General features: G+C 30.9%; 1 protein-coding gene across 1 annotated transcript; it reads right to left on the minus strand.

The window, feature by feature from the left end:
• Positions 1-1202: 1202 nt before the first annotated feature.
• On the minus strand, positions 1203-16688 carry LOTGIDRAFT_214616 (hypothetical protein). Its single transcript, XM_009054903.1, has 8 exons — positions 16330-16688; positions 12169-12281; positions 9876-9948; positions 9233-9315; positions 7910-8113; positions 4612-4667; positions 2583-2661; positions 1203-2453 (listed from the first exon to the last, which is right to left on the minus strand). The coding sequence occupies exons 1-8, from the start codon at positions 16466-16468 to the stop codon at positions 2247-2249; spliced, it is 954 nt and encodes a 317-aa protein (XP_009053151.1). The 5' UTR covers positions 16469-16688; the 3' UTR covers positions 1203-2246.
• Between the last annotated feature and the right edge of the window lie 924 nt (positions 16689-17612).

The raw sequence follows: 17612 nt of genomic DNA on the forward strand, positions 1-17612 counted from the left end.
TTGAAAAATAAAGGACTTGTAGACATTGTGTCCTGGATTGTAGAATATTATGGTGGAAATCTAATTTTTTACAAATGATTTATTTAGAATACTAGTTACAAGAAAACATGTTACAATAAATAAGAAAATAAAAATATAACAGAAATATGAATTCCATTCATTGAGCATACATTATATGTAGAATTTTGCATTTAAAGAAAAAAAATACCAGTAATATCCTACATAAATGTCATTTGAGATAATCAACAGTTACTAAAGAATTTTGTATTGTGAATATATGAAAAATAAAGTCTTGTTATTCTGATTTTTCAAGAAATTGTTGTAATTGTGTAAAATTTGATCATGATTAAACGGTATATATAATATATTAATAAAAAACATTCAAATTTTTATATATAATATATATATATGTAATATATTTACAAACTGAAAAAAAAATTAGTCATTTTTTAAGAATTGTCATGCTTCATTTTATTTTCATCATTCTAGTTTTCAATCAGCCAAAAAATATCCCCTTTTCAGTGTAATTTTATTATCTTGTGACAAAAATCCTGTCCACACCAACTTGTACCTTGATGTAGAAAACTGATTCAATGAATCAGCCATTTTTCCTTGACAAGGCCTTATTCTTAAAAACATAAATATTAAGATGATTTTAGTGCTCCAATCATCTGATTGGTCAATCACTAAAATTGATCCAATCAGATTACTGTATTTCTAAATATCTGGATTTTATTTCTTAAGTTTTGGTGAAACCCCCAGAACAAAAGTGTTCAACTGGATGCTTGTCATGATCTTTTGGCATTTCACACCCACACACCAAGTTTTAATTATTGGCTATCAAATACTTGTAGCCAGATCAGTTCAAAATTAAACATACAGGCAATATTATACTTATTTATGTTTCCAATGTATTCAACAAAATCTACATAAATTGAGGTCCTTAAAGAATAATTTTCACTTTACTGTTGCATGTCTTATGAATCTAAAAATTATGTATTGTTTGATTGTTTTAAGCAAGAAATCTCAGTTGGCTTGAATGAAAAATAAAATTTTAACTTGACACTTACTATAAAAAGTTTAGTTTGAGTTTATACAGTATATTTATATATATAAAAGCAGATAATATCAAAAGTCAGGAATATTACAATTTTGTTCTAGTCTTAATCATGGTTCTCTTGCAGATGTTCCTCATATATATAAACACTACAAGTTTAATATACCTTCTATATCACATACACATGTAGCATAAACCTTACTTTTAGCAGATTGATATAACTGAACAGTTTACAAACTATCTCATTTCCCATTGTACATGCTTTCGGGGCTGACATGATTTTTGAGACATTGGTCCAGTAAAAGGTCTATCAAGTTTAATTTGTGGTTTCATGTATCTCTACATACAAATACATGTATAACTTGAAATGTTCTTGTTCAAAAAGATAAGATTGTTTTGCAGTTAATATACAAATAACAACATTTTTAAATTAATGTACAATTGATATACACAATGAAGGTCAGCCCTATATATAAAAATGTCCAACTGATTAAAAAAGGCAAGAAGTATTTTTTACAGAGAAAACAGAATACGGTTTATAATAAATACATCATCAATTCTTCACTTTAAACATATATTAAGAAATACATTATATTCAAGAAAATTCTCAAAAACCCTTTTTTAAATCAAAATTTGTACTCAAATCTGTGCTATCTAAAATATAGATTGAAAACTGTTAATAAGGATTTGAAGTTATTTACCATATTCTCAAAACAGGTAATGAAATTTCTCTTGAATTTGATGTACCAAATCTGTGTCTTACATATTACAACAACCCAGCCAATCTATTAACTTCTCTGAACATAAAACTCATATTGTTGTTTTTCACTTTATACAAGGTGCTTATTATGCATGAATTTTAAGGCAAGGTTGACACTGCTTAATACAGCACAGCTTTGGAGATCCATAGACCAAATTCAAGAGGCTTCAAGATATACATGTATAATAATAATTAATTACCAGTGTATAAAAAAGGGATTACAATTGTTCTTGTCATTTAACAATATTGTCAATAAACTTTACCAAATACAAAATCAAAACATAGGTCAAAATATTGAATTCTGTTAGTTCAGTAAATATACTATTATAAACAAATAATTGATATTGTCTGATTGGTTAAAATTTTAATGAGCTTTGAAAAATGAGCCAATCAAATCTAGTCTAGGAAATCTGACTGCCTAAAGTGTTCTTAAAATGAGGTTTTTTCAGGTTTGTTTAAGAATCCATTAAGCAAGTCAATAGGCAAGGGGAAGATGATGGTTGAATTTTTCTCGGCTGATATAGAGTTGAGTGTTTGAAGATAACGTAATTGGAGAGCGGCAGGGGATTCAGCCATGACATCAGCAGCCTCTTTTAAAGCTCTTGAAGCTTTCTGCTCTCCTTCTGCAGCAATTACCTGTAATGGACAAATTGAAACGATTCCTAAATTTTATCTTAAAACAGTCTTTTCTAGCAGTAAAACTTTAGTCTTGTTTGCATTAGGACGCTATACACTGTAGTTTTCATGATCCAAGGAAATACTTACCTTAGCTCTTGCTTCTCTGGCAGCCTCTGCTTCAGCAGCCATAGCTCTCTGTAACTGTACAGGTAAACGTACATCTTTACTGTAATACAAAAAAAAATCATATATATTAAAAGAAAATACGCCTCTGGTAGAAAATAAGCCTCTTCTATATCAAACTCGGCTGATAAATTTAATAATGAGATAATCATATTCGTTTAAATATAAAACAAGTATTTGCCTAGCAGCATACGCCCACTTTCCTGTGTCATATCTGTGTCAAGTCGTACCAAAAATCTAATTTGTGCAAGATATACTGTCACCTCTATCACGTTAACCAGCCAACAAATTTTGATGCGTTTGTCAAGGGCAACAATTCAAATTCAAATTCAAACTTGTCCTAGATCTCATCAATATAAATGATCATAAATAATTTCTTTTAAATTGGATGAAAACTGTTGTCTGTATAGTGTTCACAAACACGTTTTTACTAAGGCAATAACACAAAAACCATTCGTTGAAAAAAAAGTCATATTCTAACTTGTCAAAGATCTCATCATTATACTTATTCACATCATATTTCATTTACATTGGATGAAAACTGTAGTCTCCATTGTGTTCACAAACAATTTTTGAAGCGTTTTTTCTAAGTCAAGGGCAATAACTCAAAAAGCGTTCATCGAAAGTTTGTCAAATTCGAACTTTTCTAAGATCTCATCAATATAAATGATGACATAAAATTTCATTAAAATCTGTTGAAAATGGTAGTCAAATGTGAATCAACGGACAGAGACAGGGGAGACGACAATATACGACCACATTATAATGTGGGCGTTTAACAAGTGTTTGTCCTATCTTGATGTGATTTACCTGAAACAAGGCCCTAAGGTCACAAAAAGTTTCTCATGTTCAGCTTAGTTATAGTTACTCATATGCATCAACTTGATGCCATCAAGTGAAAGTAAAATTTGAAGATTATATGATAATGCTAGAAATATTGTGTCTTAAGGAATATACTGATATATTATTTTTCAGTCAGTTATGGACCTGTAATAGCTGTTTCAAATTTAAGTAAAATCTCAGCTAAGTATGAAGAAAAGGTTTGTGTCCCCAGCCAGGGCCAGGTAGTTTTATTTGATGCAATTTGCAGAATATAAAGACATAAAAATATCTATCTATACCAAGTTAATAAACTTTACATGCATATAATATAAACATAACTACATAATAAGCCGAATAATAAGCTACATTGTTTATAAACAGATCTAATTATATAAACAACATAGAATTGATAGAGAGAAACCAGATGGCTAATAACATTTCAAATTAGTTTAAATCAGCTCTTTAAACTACATGAATGTCTTGTTTACTTCAATTAAGATTGGCAGCATCAGACATGGTTGTTATTTTGCCTGATACTTTCAAGATTTCAAAAAATCAAAAATCTAGGAGGATATTCATGTTCTTTCAGCAACGATAAGATGATTATCAACATCTAACCGTTGCTTGAACAATACCATATTCTCGTCATTAGAGACTAATAACCTCCCTTGGCAGACCATACAACATAATTCAATATATCCAATCAGGAATCTGGTAATATTAGAAGTAAAAGGATGGTCATTGAAATGGCTGCCTGTATTGAATCATTGAAAACACGCTTCTCAATCAAAGATCAATGTGAAACTTGTAGACAATCATTCTACCGCTGTAACAGGAACATGACAACTCTTATGAACATAATGTTAGCTCTACATGTACCAAAATCTCAGACAAAAATGCCGGTTAAGAGTGAACATAACTCTTCAAACCATGACATTTAGGCATGGTAAATCCTCATAACAAAAATAGGTTGTGCACAAAAGCTGTTTCCTGATAGAATCTAAAGGTCTACTTTATGGCTAAAAACATTTGATAGGCTTTTCTTTTTCTTCTCAGGAGCAGATCTATTGTCACATCAACTCTTAATACCCTTGATTCACATTTGTTCATATCACAGACCTGGATAATCCAGGTCTAAATAACTATAAGATAATATAAATACAATACTTACACTTCAACACGTTCCACTTTAACACCCCAAGGATCAGTAGCTTCATCTAATGAGGACTATATAAAAAAAACACAAAAAACAGAATCAGCAAAACTTCTACAAAGCTAGATAACAACATGCTGATGATGCTACAGACATGTAATGCAGGAGTCAATGTTAATATATTCTGTTCTAGAGTATAATGATAGTGTTCATAAGATTTATTCATCCTTCCCTCACCCTCTTTTTCTCTCTCTATATCCCTGACACTACTAACACCATCTCTTAGAGTGGCTAGCAATACTACTTTTTCTACAATTTGAAAGATTAGACTGTACTCAGATAAAAATCAGATTTCAATTTCGTATCTCTTTTGTCTTCTGATATTTTGTGTCTACATCATAATTTAACAAGGTTTTTTATCAAAGGTCTGTACAAAAGATAGTATTTCTAACCAATCAAAGCGTGTCATGTAAAACTTGTAAAATAAAATTATAAAATCATAAAATAAGGAATTGTGGGATATTGAAACCAAAAGTAGAGCAATTTGACAGCCTCTAGTGTTTCTATATCCCACCCAATCTCTGATGGCTTTCAATTTTGTTTTCTTGTATCAAAGAGTGATTCTTTCCAAATTTTAAAATGTGATTACAATGATTTTTATGTTAGTATAGAGGCTATCTACAACTCAAAATGGCCCTACAAAAATTCACACAAAAATCAAAATGGGCTATAATAAGTTATGGTTTTATTAAGATATTACAACCATGCAATAGATGTATAAGTGTCATGCCGTCACCCATTACTTACATCTCTACCCTCTCAACTCTAATACCCCAGGGACCTGTGCATTCATCTAAACATGACTGTAAGTAGCATAGTACAAGTTTTCTACATTTGTGCCAGTGCAAGAAGTGCTTTGGGAAGTTTAAAATGTTATCAAACACAAAATTTATGTGTCTATTGCTGGGTTGTTTTTGTCAAATCTTTGACAAGTTAAAGGGATTGTAAAAAGGTTTTCTAGTTTTTTGTATGTGTTTCATGGCAATTTCTATTTGCATTATTCCAATATTTGGTCAGATGGAATTTTAAAAATTTTAGAATTTTATTAACTAAAGATGTCTGACTAAAAACTGGAATACATGTAGTACAAATAGATCTTAACATTGTCCCTGATATGCAATAAAAGTTTAGAAAACCTCTTTACAATCCCACAGAAAGAGGTAAAGTAAATTTTCACCAGTAATAGACGCTGACCTTTCATCTGAAGTTCGAGTGAGGACCACTTTTCATAGAGTCTTACAATATTCTTGATTAAATCAATTCTATTGATTCATGGTTTAAAGGTAAGAGTGAAAACTATGAAAGTCATCAAAGTTTGGGTCTATAATTTTCTATAATTTTGAGTTTTTATTTGCTTACAGCTTCAGAACTCAGACAGCAGGTGAACTATAGGAATTTGATAGAAACATTAAATTTAAAATTAACATATCTTTTATGATAATAAAGATACCAGAGATGAAGTAAAATATCTGAAGTTAAATGCTACTATTTTTAAAGGAATTGTAAAGAGGTTTTCTATATGTCTGTGGTTTCTGAAATTTCACTTAAACTAATTGTTTGATGACGTGACTAATCGCAAAGGGCATTATCTATGTGTTGACCCTGCAATATGATGTTTGATAGTTAATTATGGTGTTTAGTCAAACCGAACCACAATATTGGTGACACGGAAGTGGATGCAGACAACAGGAGGTTGATGAGTAACTAGAGACGCTAGAGACACTGTTTATATGGGAGTGTCATGTTGACTGGTGTTTTATATATATGATGTAGTGAATTAAATTAAAATTAATATTATGTGATTAAGCATGTTATATGGCGATAAGTGACATCATAAAACACTAAGTGCCGTATGCAGCGCTCTTACCTTGACTAAAGTTGAACTTTGGCTAAAGTCGAACTTTACAAAGTTAGGATTACGGCTTTCATTTTCTACATTTGATAGTCAAATTTAAGCACGACTTTCGTAAAGATCGACCGGTGCATACCTAAAGTCTAACTTTGGTCAAAGTTTAGGTAAAGTACGAGCGCTGCATATGGCCCTTAGTATAAGTGGGATTGCAGGAACCATGGACATCTGATCGAAAATTGAAATGTAAATTGAGGCTATCAGTGTCCTTGATACATGTACAAAATTTAGAAAACCTCTTTATGATTCCAATAAGATTGAGAAGTAGCTATTTTGCTCATATTACAACAAATCAGATAGAGCTGATGATGGTCATATTTATATTTCAGGACATTATAGGTCTTTATGTGTAAAGTCCAGAAATTATACAATTCTGAATTTAACAAGTAAAATGTTTCTTGGATTATGCCTGATAGAAAAAAAGGCTTACATAATGGAAATTAAATTTGACTTGAGTTCAAAATATATTTTTCACATTTTTTCTTTACATCAGATTTAATATTGATTTATATTGAAATGAGTAAACTGGTTCTATTTTTTATCTTGATAATTCTAGATAGTGATCCTTTAACAGAGTAATTGATCTGTAAATCTAGTTTCTTTAATCTTGATACTGAATCTTAATATTACATCCTATATTTAACAAATCTATTTCAATCTCAAATGTTTTTATGTTATAATTATAAAACTCTAATTAGTTTAAGGTTACCGGTATATGATAACTTTAAGATAAGATGCTATACAGGTAATATTGTATGATCATTTTCACAGATTGAAATTTAAAGAAACTAGGCCAGATAGATCTGACAAAATCCAAGTTATAAAATTTAGATGTACATAATCATGTTCTAGATATATATGTGATAGTGAACTGTATTGGTGAATTTCCAAAATATTCAGGGTAGGGCTGGGCAATATTGGTACAAGTTGATATCAATATATCATATAATATGGGTAAATATCAACAAAATACAATTTTTAAGTGTAACAAAAACAATATCAGATAATATTTCTAATGATATAAATTCCTACACCCTAATAAAGATTTTATTATTATTATATCTTGATACCAGTATAATGCTCAGCTCTAATTCAGAGCTATTTGAACAAATTGCAACACTAAATGATTCCTTAACACTTAAGTTAATCATTTTGACAGTTTTTTTTTTATTCGTTGGGCTATTAAAAACTGTCTGTATTCTAGAAAAAAACCCACCTATTAAAATATAGTTCATCTTTTTATAATTTTCTACTTAGCCTATATTATGAGTTTAATCTATAATGATTGACAGATAATAGATTGTTTTTTATCTTTATATTTTATGTTATAATAAAAAAAATAATCACCTGCATATTATGGCTGATAGCTTCTCTTTCTGAAAGAATTTCAGCCAAATTTTTTGTACCAAGCACATTTCTGAGGGTGGTGGCAGCAAGTAATCTAGTTGACCTATTGGCATCTTCAACATTGGTTATGGACATGGTAGCATTCTGGACACGATAGTATACTACAGCATCTACTGCTACAGTTACAGAATCTCTTGTTAATACCTGAATAATAATTACATTGATTAATCTAAATAGCTGTATGTAGTCTCCTACAGTTTAGTTAGTTAATCTTCTTGTTGAAGGTTCTTGAATCTTAATGTTTTTACTAAGCATTATACAATACAAATATATTTTGGGCGTATATTGTAATCACCCTGGCTGTCCATTGGTCCGTTCACATTTGGCTCATGCTCACTCTACAATTCTTTACAGATTCTTTCAATTTTTATTTTGTAGGTCAGTGTCATTATGAAGATAATCCGATAATGTTGTGTGTGACTTAGTGTTTTCACTCTATTAGCTATATTGTACATCTCATGTTCACTCTGCAGGCAACAATTCTTTACAGATTCTTTTGATTTTATTTTGTAGGTCAGTGTCATTATGAAGATAATCCCTATCGATTTATGTGATGATCTGATAATGTTGTGTGTGACTTAGTGTTTTCACTCTATTAGCTATATTATACATCTGGTGCTCACTCTACAGGCCTATAATTCTTTATGGATTCTTTTGGTTTTTTATTTTGTGTTATTATGCAGATGATCCCTATTGATTTTCAGGATGATCTGATAAATTTTTCACTACAATGTTGTTTTCAACTTAGTATATTCCCTCTGTTAGCCATATAGTGCAACTTTTGCTCACTCTTAAAGCAACAATTCTTTTTGGATTATTTTGATTTTTATGTTTTTGGCATCCCTCTGTCTGTTCACACATGGCTCGTGCTCACTATACAGGCTACAAACAATGATTTGTAAATGCAATCAAATCTGCTAGTGGGCATATGTCACCTTGCTTCGCAAGACTATCTTTCTATATGTTAGAAAAAAATAGCTTGCCAGTCAAGGTAATATACGCCCACTGGCAGCTTTGATTTTGAATAAAAATATTTAGCAGTACAGTAACAATCATTAGTATGAAATATTCAACCTTCAGTCATACAACTTCTTTTGAACTCTTTAGGGCGATACTGAATAATATTGATTTTGAGTTATTGCGCTAGTTCTTGAAAACTTTAGAAGGCAATTATTCGGCGTATAAAAACCACTTTGGTTAAATTTAATCTTTAGTATTTTAAGAGGGGATATTCTAGGCTACAGACTATAAAATATAACTTACCTCTTGTGGTGGCACATCAAATGAAACTGTTCTCAGATCTACTTTAGTATAGGAGTCAATACATGGTATAATGAAAAACAGACCTAGAATAGAAACAGATTGGAGACTGGAGGTATTTGATCAAATCTGTTAACTTGAAAAAAAGGATAAGAAGAAGAATATATGCCATGGTTAACATGTTTAAACAAACGAATCTGTTAGATATTAATCACATTACAGTTTTATCTAATAAAATGGAAGCTTGTAAAAGTCATGATACGTTTCAAAAAGAGTGCGGAGCTTCAGCCATGGAATAACATCAAAATGGATATGTTGTACTATAGCTAAGCTCCACCTACTTTATGTCAAGATTCTATTTGGCTTTCATGTTAAGTTATCCAAGTATGGAACAAATTGCTGATAATAGACCATGGTTTTCCTTGAACTTCCTTCCTTTAATCAAATTATTTCTTTAAATACATCAAAGTAAAAAATGCAATTTCAATATTCTTAAAAAATTGATAGAAAATTAGTAAAAATCAAACCAGATTTTTCATCAAAGAATGGAGATCAAGTTCTCAACAAATAAGTATATAACTCATCCAAGATGTCAAAAATCAGCCACAGACTTTGCTTGTCGCAGATAAGACAATCAAAAACCTACCTGGTCCTCGTGCACCACCCGCTAACAACCGACCCAACCTAAACATGACAGCTCTTTCATATTCTTGGACCACCTGAAATATAAGATTGACATTATAAGGAGGATAAACATCCAAATATTAGTCTCAATTGCATTCACAATTTAGACTATTTTGGCTATAAATCAACTGTAATAACTAGAAAACATTACTGGAATTGTGTGAATCAAGCACATTGTAGTGTGTCCCTTTAAAAACTATTTTCAGGATTTGATTTTTGAACTGAATATATATGCAAATTGAAGAATAAAATTGGCGAAAATCGCAAAAAACTTCAAAATTCCCTCAAATTAGGAATTTCTCTTTCATAGTTCCAAGAAAAAACGAGTCATCGTTTAAATTTTAATGCAGATAATTGTGGACATACATGGATTTGAAAGCTCAAATTAGGATAGTGAGCTGTGAACACTAATACTGATTAGCAAAACTAAAAATTTCTCTTTCTGATACTTAGGTACTATTGATCAAACGAATAGTAAACCTGTCCCTTAAAATAATTTACAGTACATTTTCATTCCATTATAGTTATAAACAGCCTGACTCTTGTAGCATAGTATTTTAATCAGTTAACTCATGAAAACTGTGCTATTAATGTTACTTGCCATTACAGATAATGTCAGGTTCACTTATATATTTTATCAAGATAATTTTTCACATGGAAGTACAGACTGAGGTAAATTAATATATCAAAACCCCTGAGTGCATTTAGATATTTTATATGATAACCAATAAAGAATCGCTAAACTCTACTGAAATAATATGGTCGGCGTTCGATTTAAATCCCAATGGACTGAATGAAGAAAAAGTTTAATATATCATCTTTTAACATTTAATGGTTATAAGCATTAGGTTATTAACATACAAAGTTTCAACTAAAAACTTTAATTTCGATATTTTCATACATGGCTGAGATTTTACTCAAATTTGAAGCAATTATTACAGGTGCCTAACTGATGGTATCAAAGACAAATCAAATATCAAGCTATTCACATTGTTTCTGGCATTATCATATTAATCTTCAAAATTTATCTCTGCATGATGCGAGTGACATTATGAATATGAGCAAAATCTTAGCTGAGCTTGAGCAAAAACAAGAAATGAAATATCAATATTCACATTTCAATCAATTTGGAATCTCTGCTAAAAATCTTAAGATTCATGTGAACTAAGGAATGTATCCAAAAAACTGAGTCTTAAAAGAAATACTACCTCTTGAATAGACATTAAATTAAAAAAAAAAAAATCTCAAACTTGGTCAACAAGCATATATATTCATCAGTTGGACTTACCAGGCGACATGACTAAAGAATATATCCATTAAACTAAAATATTATTGAAAAACACTAAGCATGTTTCAAAATTACTTAGTTGAATGAATTATTACTTAGTTTTATGGATTTATTAGATTATAGAGAGATTCTGTTTATTAGATTTGATACCAGGTAAGTCCACTGATAAACAAAGACTCATTTTAACCAAGTTTAAAAATTTAAATTTCTTGGTCATCCTAAGAGGTAGTATACTGTTAACACTAAACAACATTCAATGTAACTGTCTAGCTCTGACTGAAATAATGTTGTCTACTACTATCAATCAAAAGTTCTATATGTAATGGAAAAAATAATTCATCATCTGAAGCTGTGTAACCTGTTACCATATTGGCGCCAATCCAAGATAGATAATATTGGTTTAATATTAAAATATAACCCAGTAAACAGAGATTATTTCAGAACTATCTCTCGCTCTCTCTCTCTTGGTAGTTTAGTATCTAAAATGCCAATACATACTAATCATTTTAACATATGCCACATTCAAGTTTGATTTCCCCAATATTCTTCCTTTATTGAATCAAGGTCAATTTAAGATCTGGGGCCTCATTCTTGAAAACTTAACTGAGGATGATTTTAGTTCCAGCACCAGTCATCTGATTTGTGAATCAATAAAATTGCTTTTAAATTTAGTTTTGTTATCCAACCAGATTATTTTATTTATTAAAATCGGAATTTATGGAGAATGAAGTCCCAGGAGATATGATTATGATTATAAGTATGAACCAACAGAACATTCAATAAAACAAGTTGAAACACAGTTCAGAACGCGTTTCAAGTGTGTTGCAAAAAATAATAGGTGCAGGCAGACAGAGAGAGAAATAAATAGGAGACAGAATTGGAAAAGACAGAGTCTGTTTAGAATTCTCCAATCAAGTGATACCCCATTGTCACATTGAAATATCTGTTATTTTTAAAGTAATCTTACCTTGATTGTGAAGCATAATGAAAATGGGAATGTTAAAATAATTATTATACAGGAGAAAGCATATAAAATATATCCACAACAACCAATACTGCCACCTTCACTCTGGGAACTACCTGAAATTATATAGAATTTACATTATAGTCTAGTATGATTTTTTAGTAGGTTTGGAATGTTAAATGCTTTGAAAATTATGTACCAAAATCTAGACAAACACGTCTCTAAATCTTAAATACTAAAACCTATTTGAGTTTGATATTCTTCTTGAAAAACAAATGTACAGAGTTAAGAAAGATAAAGATAAAAACCAAATTATAGAGAAATATATCACTTTCACCTAAACATATTAATTTGTTCATGCCCGACTACAAAATTAGTTTTAATTGCCTATTTAACAACTAGTTCCTTCAGTGGTTTTATTAACACTTTTAAACAAATTCAGGTTGATACATAGATAATATATATATATAATTTGCAACATTTCACACCATTTCTTGTCAAAGGCAATACATACAGTAACAAGTATAATCACATAATACAAATGAACAGAATCAAGTAAACAGTACATACAGCATGTATTTTCAAGTATATTTACAACCTTTTAATAATGAAAATTTTGCAAATTTCCCCTTTAATGGACTAGAAAAGATACTCCACTCTTCAGTATAACTACTTCTTTTACAATTTCAACTATCAAGGCATCATTATATTGAATAGCCTAATGCAAACAGGGTGGGTTTCTCCTGTACCGCATCCCAAAGAGATAGATTAGAACAGCATTTCATAATATAATAATTCAGATCTTCAGGACAATTCAGGACAACTTTTCTTTTTTATCTAACTTTACCAATTGTAAAGATCAAAATACTATAGCTCTTTAAATGTGACTTTACAACATCTATTGATCTGACTGTAATCTGATTTTCCTGATTACAGTCTAAACTATACAAATAAATAGAACTATAATACTGGTTTCAAAGATTGAAGGAAATTACTGTTTACTTGATGGTAAATTAATTCAATTCTTTTCTCTGTTGACATTTATAAAACCTAGCAGACGACAAAAAATATTGACTTAAAGAGATATTTTGTTCCATATTGTTCTTTTCTTCCAGAATTTATTTCCTAAAATCTAGCAAGAAAATTTAAACAATGGAGATAAATCTTAATAACTGCTCTTGTCTCGAACCAAAATAGTTATACAGGCAAAAAACACTGGCTAGCAATTTCAGACTTTTATCAGATGAGATATATACCTTTACTTTTAATACTTAAGGTCCCTGTTACAAACCTAGCACAACAAATCTGGCCCTTACTGTTCCTCAGATGTATGAATGGGATATCGGCACATTTTGTGTCTGGCCCTAAAATGTGCTGATATTTCATACGCATTTCTCGTCTGAAAAATGATTAAGGCCGGATTTGTCCAGCTTGTATCAACCTCGCTTAAAAATCTAAGCTGGTAAAAATGGTAGTTGTCCGCACCTCACCTATTAAGAATGAAGTCAAAGGACATTGGAATTGCTGTCAAAAGAACATATAATAAAAAGCGATTTCTTCAATCAGATTCATTCATACAAACTAAAAAATAAAATTGAATTTCTGTTCAAGTAGCACCATTTTATCTCAACAAAAATCAATTCTCAAAATTATGAACCATGATTTTAGTTTCAGGGAGCAGAAGATGCTAATCTTGTTTGTCTCTTGAACTTAAACAAGCAGAACAGCATTCAGTTTGATTTTCCAGATTGATCCAGTGATGTACAAAAGAGTTACGCTTTGTCAGAATAAGTAGGCTACATGAAGGTGTGTACTATCCTTGTTGAACAGGTTTTGAGTATTAAATATCAAAATGGATTTAAAGGGATTGTAAAGAGGTTTTCAACGATCAATGATGTCACTAATCTTAAAATATGATTTATCACATAAGGCCCTCCATGATTAGTGATGTCATCAAACACTTAGTTTTGGTGGAATCGCAGGAACCACAGACGTCTTGATTGAAAATTGGAATGGTGTAAATTGATGCTTTCAGTTTCCCCACTACACCAAAAATTTTAGAAAACCTCTTTTCAATTTGTTTATTTCAATTCAAATTAAAGTGTTTTATACAATTCAGTTTAATTTGGTGCAGTTTACAATGATGAAAAATATTTCCAAAATCTCATTCAAACTTAACATCAGTTCTAAATTCAGTTTCATCATTTCATTTCAGGCAGTTTTAAATAATTTTCAATAACACCAAATTTGATAGATATAGTAATGTAAGAAAATATTGGAAATTAATTCAATTTGTTCCATTTGTAGACAGCAATAAAAGTGAATGTCTATCAGTTGATGTAAGGACAGGCGGCCATTAGATTTGTAACCATGCGTAATATCATACCATGATTACTAGTCTATTTTTAGATTAAAATGAAGCCAGTGTAATATCAATCGATCAATTGACAAGATGAAGATCAGTGACGATACTTGCGGAACACAATTTCCAAATCCTAATTTTATGTTTTTTTTCTCTGATCAATAAATGTTGTTCAAATAACTTCACTGTCAGATTGACTGTATTTAAACTAGATTGTTAATCTGAGTTTATTCATCATTCACGTAGTGAACCATAAAAAATGAACAAATTTATTCTACTTTCACTTCCAAAATCGTGTTAGATGTATTCTCCGGCTCACCACATTATAAAATTTTCCAGGAGGCCTTCCTGACCCCCACCATAACTAGTGGCCTCTTAAAATCTGCAAAGGAATGCTGGGGCACCATGCAAGGTGCAAGATTCAGCCTTCTGCCTTTGAATGGAATTCAATCATATTTATATCAAACATTAATTTAACCATTAAAGTAAATACCAAACTAGTAACTAGTAAAATAGTTGTATATATACAGTACTCAGAATTGGCCTATCAGATATTCAGAAGGCAGTTAGCTTTGAAAATCTATATAAAACAATCTGTTTGAATTTTAAATGTTTATAGGATGGTCCTGTTTCCAACATTCCCAAAAAGTTGATGCTTATCTGGTGGCCTGAATAATTTTTTCAAAATTCTATTGACGATCAAAACGTTCCGTTATCGGTCCAGACCAGGCCGCTATAAAACGTTCCGTTATCGGTCCAGACCAGGCCGCTATAAAACGTTCTGTTATCGGTCCAGACCAGGCTGCTATAAAACGTTCCGTTATCGGTCCAGACCGCGATAAAATGTGCCCATATATATTACATTAAACTCTAGTCTGAAAACGGTTCTTCAGTTATAATGTAAATGCAAACCGTTCTCGGCACGGTTATCAGTGTAACTCTTCTTGAAAAAGTTAAAATTAACCCTTGTAGTCACCATGATGTAATCGAAGACATCTAGATGTAATCAACAATTTCACTAAATAATAACGAAATTCTGTGGGAAAAGGTGAAGGTGGCTTGTGAGATATGTGCAGCAAAGCATTCTCGAAACAGTTAACATTTACATTACATTAATTTATAGAGTTAACGGTTTTCAGAATACTCAACCGATTACATCATGTAGAAAAATTTTGTATTGTAAAAGGCGTTAAAGAATTAGATCTGACATTTACCTTTTCTATTAATGATAATTCATGACTAACATTATACATCAGATCATCAGATTCACTTTTTAGATTCTTTTCCTTCCAATTCCAATCCAATCAATAATGTCCTTTTAAAAAGGTCATTTTCTAAATGACTAATACTCAATCCACTTCTTTGATGACAGTTCACAAGGATAATAGCTAAAAATATCTTAATGTATTATACAGAAGATTTCATTTGATGGCACTTCTGTTAAAAAAGCTAGGTTCAACACAAGTTACATCAGTACAGTAGTGGTGGCAGAGGCATTGGTTTGTTCCCCTAGTAAAATGGTTTGCACCTCCAATTGTACCCTCATTTTATTTTGATGAATTTAAAAATATGATCTTTAATTTTGCCTCAAATATATTTCAGAATGCCCCAAAAAATTCAATTTTTCTTAAAATTAATTAATCCTCAGATGAGAGGTTTGCGACTATGGTACCTCATACCACAGCCTGATGTCCCCTCATTAAGTCAGTCTGTTTCCTATTTGTACCCCAAGTTGAATGAGGCTGAAGCTGCCAGTGCTTCTGGTCTGGTAGTAATTGTTGTAAAAAGGGCAGATAACTTACCATCCATGTCCACAATAGTTGAAGTAAAGGGTTGCATTTTGCCATAAGGTCCATAATCATTTCGAGTATGTCTGTCTAAATTAACATCTTGAGAGGATGAACCTGCTGTAGAAATTCCTTCACCATTGAGATTTGACATTTTGAAATACTTTTTATCTTAAATTTTGGCAAAAAAATCAACTGTGGTTTCTAATCAGAAAATTTATATTATTTTCAAGAAAAAAGTATGAAAACATATAAGCTTTAAAAGTCAAATATTGTCAGAAAAATACCTTGCTCTTGTGTAAATTTCTGATATTGACTCATTATAAGGTAACACTACACAATAATCACAATAAATAGACACAACTCATTAATTAGATATTTCAACATATCAATGAGTCAAAGTGTGCCCTAATCACATGTAGATAACAAATTGTCATATGATAGGTAATCAGGCTGGTTTAATATCAGTAACACATGACTAAATCACTGCTGTCAGAAGGCCAAAAACTAACCTTGCATATTATCACCTTGAAATGGATAACATATCAATCAAAGAAAAACTTGTGAAATTGAGATTTCCTTCCAACTTTTTAAAAAACTCCAAGCAGTGTGATGTTTGTGAGACTTTGCCAGAATTTTTTATTTCCAACTGTCGAGTTATCTTTTATATGCACTGTCTATAGCACACAGGGCTTCGTTTTATTGTCTTTTTCCATGTCAGCCAATCTGACCGGCATCATTGATAAATCTTGATTTATGCCGGGATTGAACCCTGAATCTTCAGGTTGGTGAGCAAGCATCTTACTCACACAAGTCACTGGTGCTCCAAGAAAACACATTGTTTTTCGAGACCTTGCGAGACGGAATGTTTTTTATTTTTTGTCTTCCCATTTCTTAATATTGAAAAAAATCAAACCCTGTTTCAAAATATCTAGTGTACATAGTAATCCTATCATTCATTACATCTTATAGAACAGAAATAGGCCTTTTTTATAACACAACCTCAAAAAGCAAGTTGTTACTCAGAGTTTCATACATAGAACATACTTAGAACTTCAGTGTGGACACAGGCTGAAATAGGTCAGTTGTATGAAGATCACTTAGCGTGAAACTGGTTCTGTTTTAATATTACTAGAACATACATAGATGTAAATAAAATGTAGATCTATATATCACATGAATCACATGAGTAGATTAATAATATTAAATGACACAGGGAAATTTTGATTATGCCATCTGGGAAAATTCATTTCCATCATACAAGCCATCATAATGTTAGTGAGAAAATCTATAGGAGA

This window comes from Lottia gigantea, assembly GCF_000327385.1.
Source record: "Lottia gigantea unplaced genomic scaffold LOTGIsca_23, whole genome shotgun sequence".
NCBI lineage: Eukaryota > Metazoa > Mollusca > Gastropoda > Lottiidae > Lottia > Lottia gigantea.

What these genes read in the sequence shown, in the direction of transcription:
- LOTGIDRAFT_214616 (XM_009054903.1), bottom strand. Translation starts at nt 16,468, where the DNA reads ATGTCAAATCTCAATGGTGAAGGAATTTCTACAGCAGGTTCATCCTCT. An exon ending in AACTATTGTGGACATGGATG is followed by an intron (nt 12,282 to 16,329) that starts GTAAGTTATCTG and finishes ATATAATTTCAG; the next exon opens with GTAGTTCCCAGAGTGAAGGT. An exon ending in AAAGTGGAACGTGTTGAAGT is followed by an intron (nt 2,662 to 4,611) that starts GTAAGTATTGTA and finishes TTTGTATTACAG; the next exon opens with TAAAGATGTACGTTTACCTG.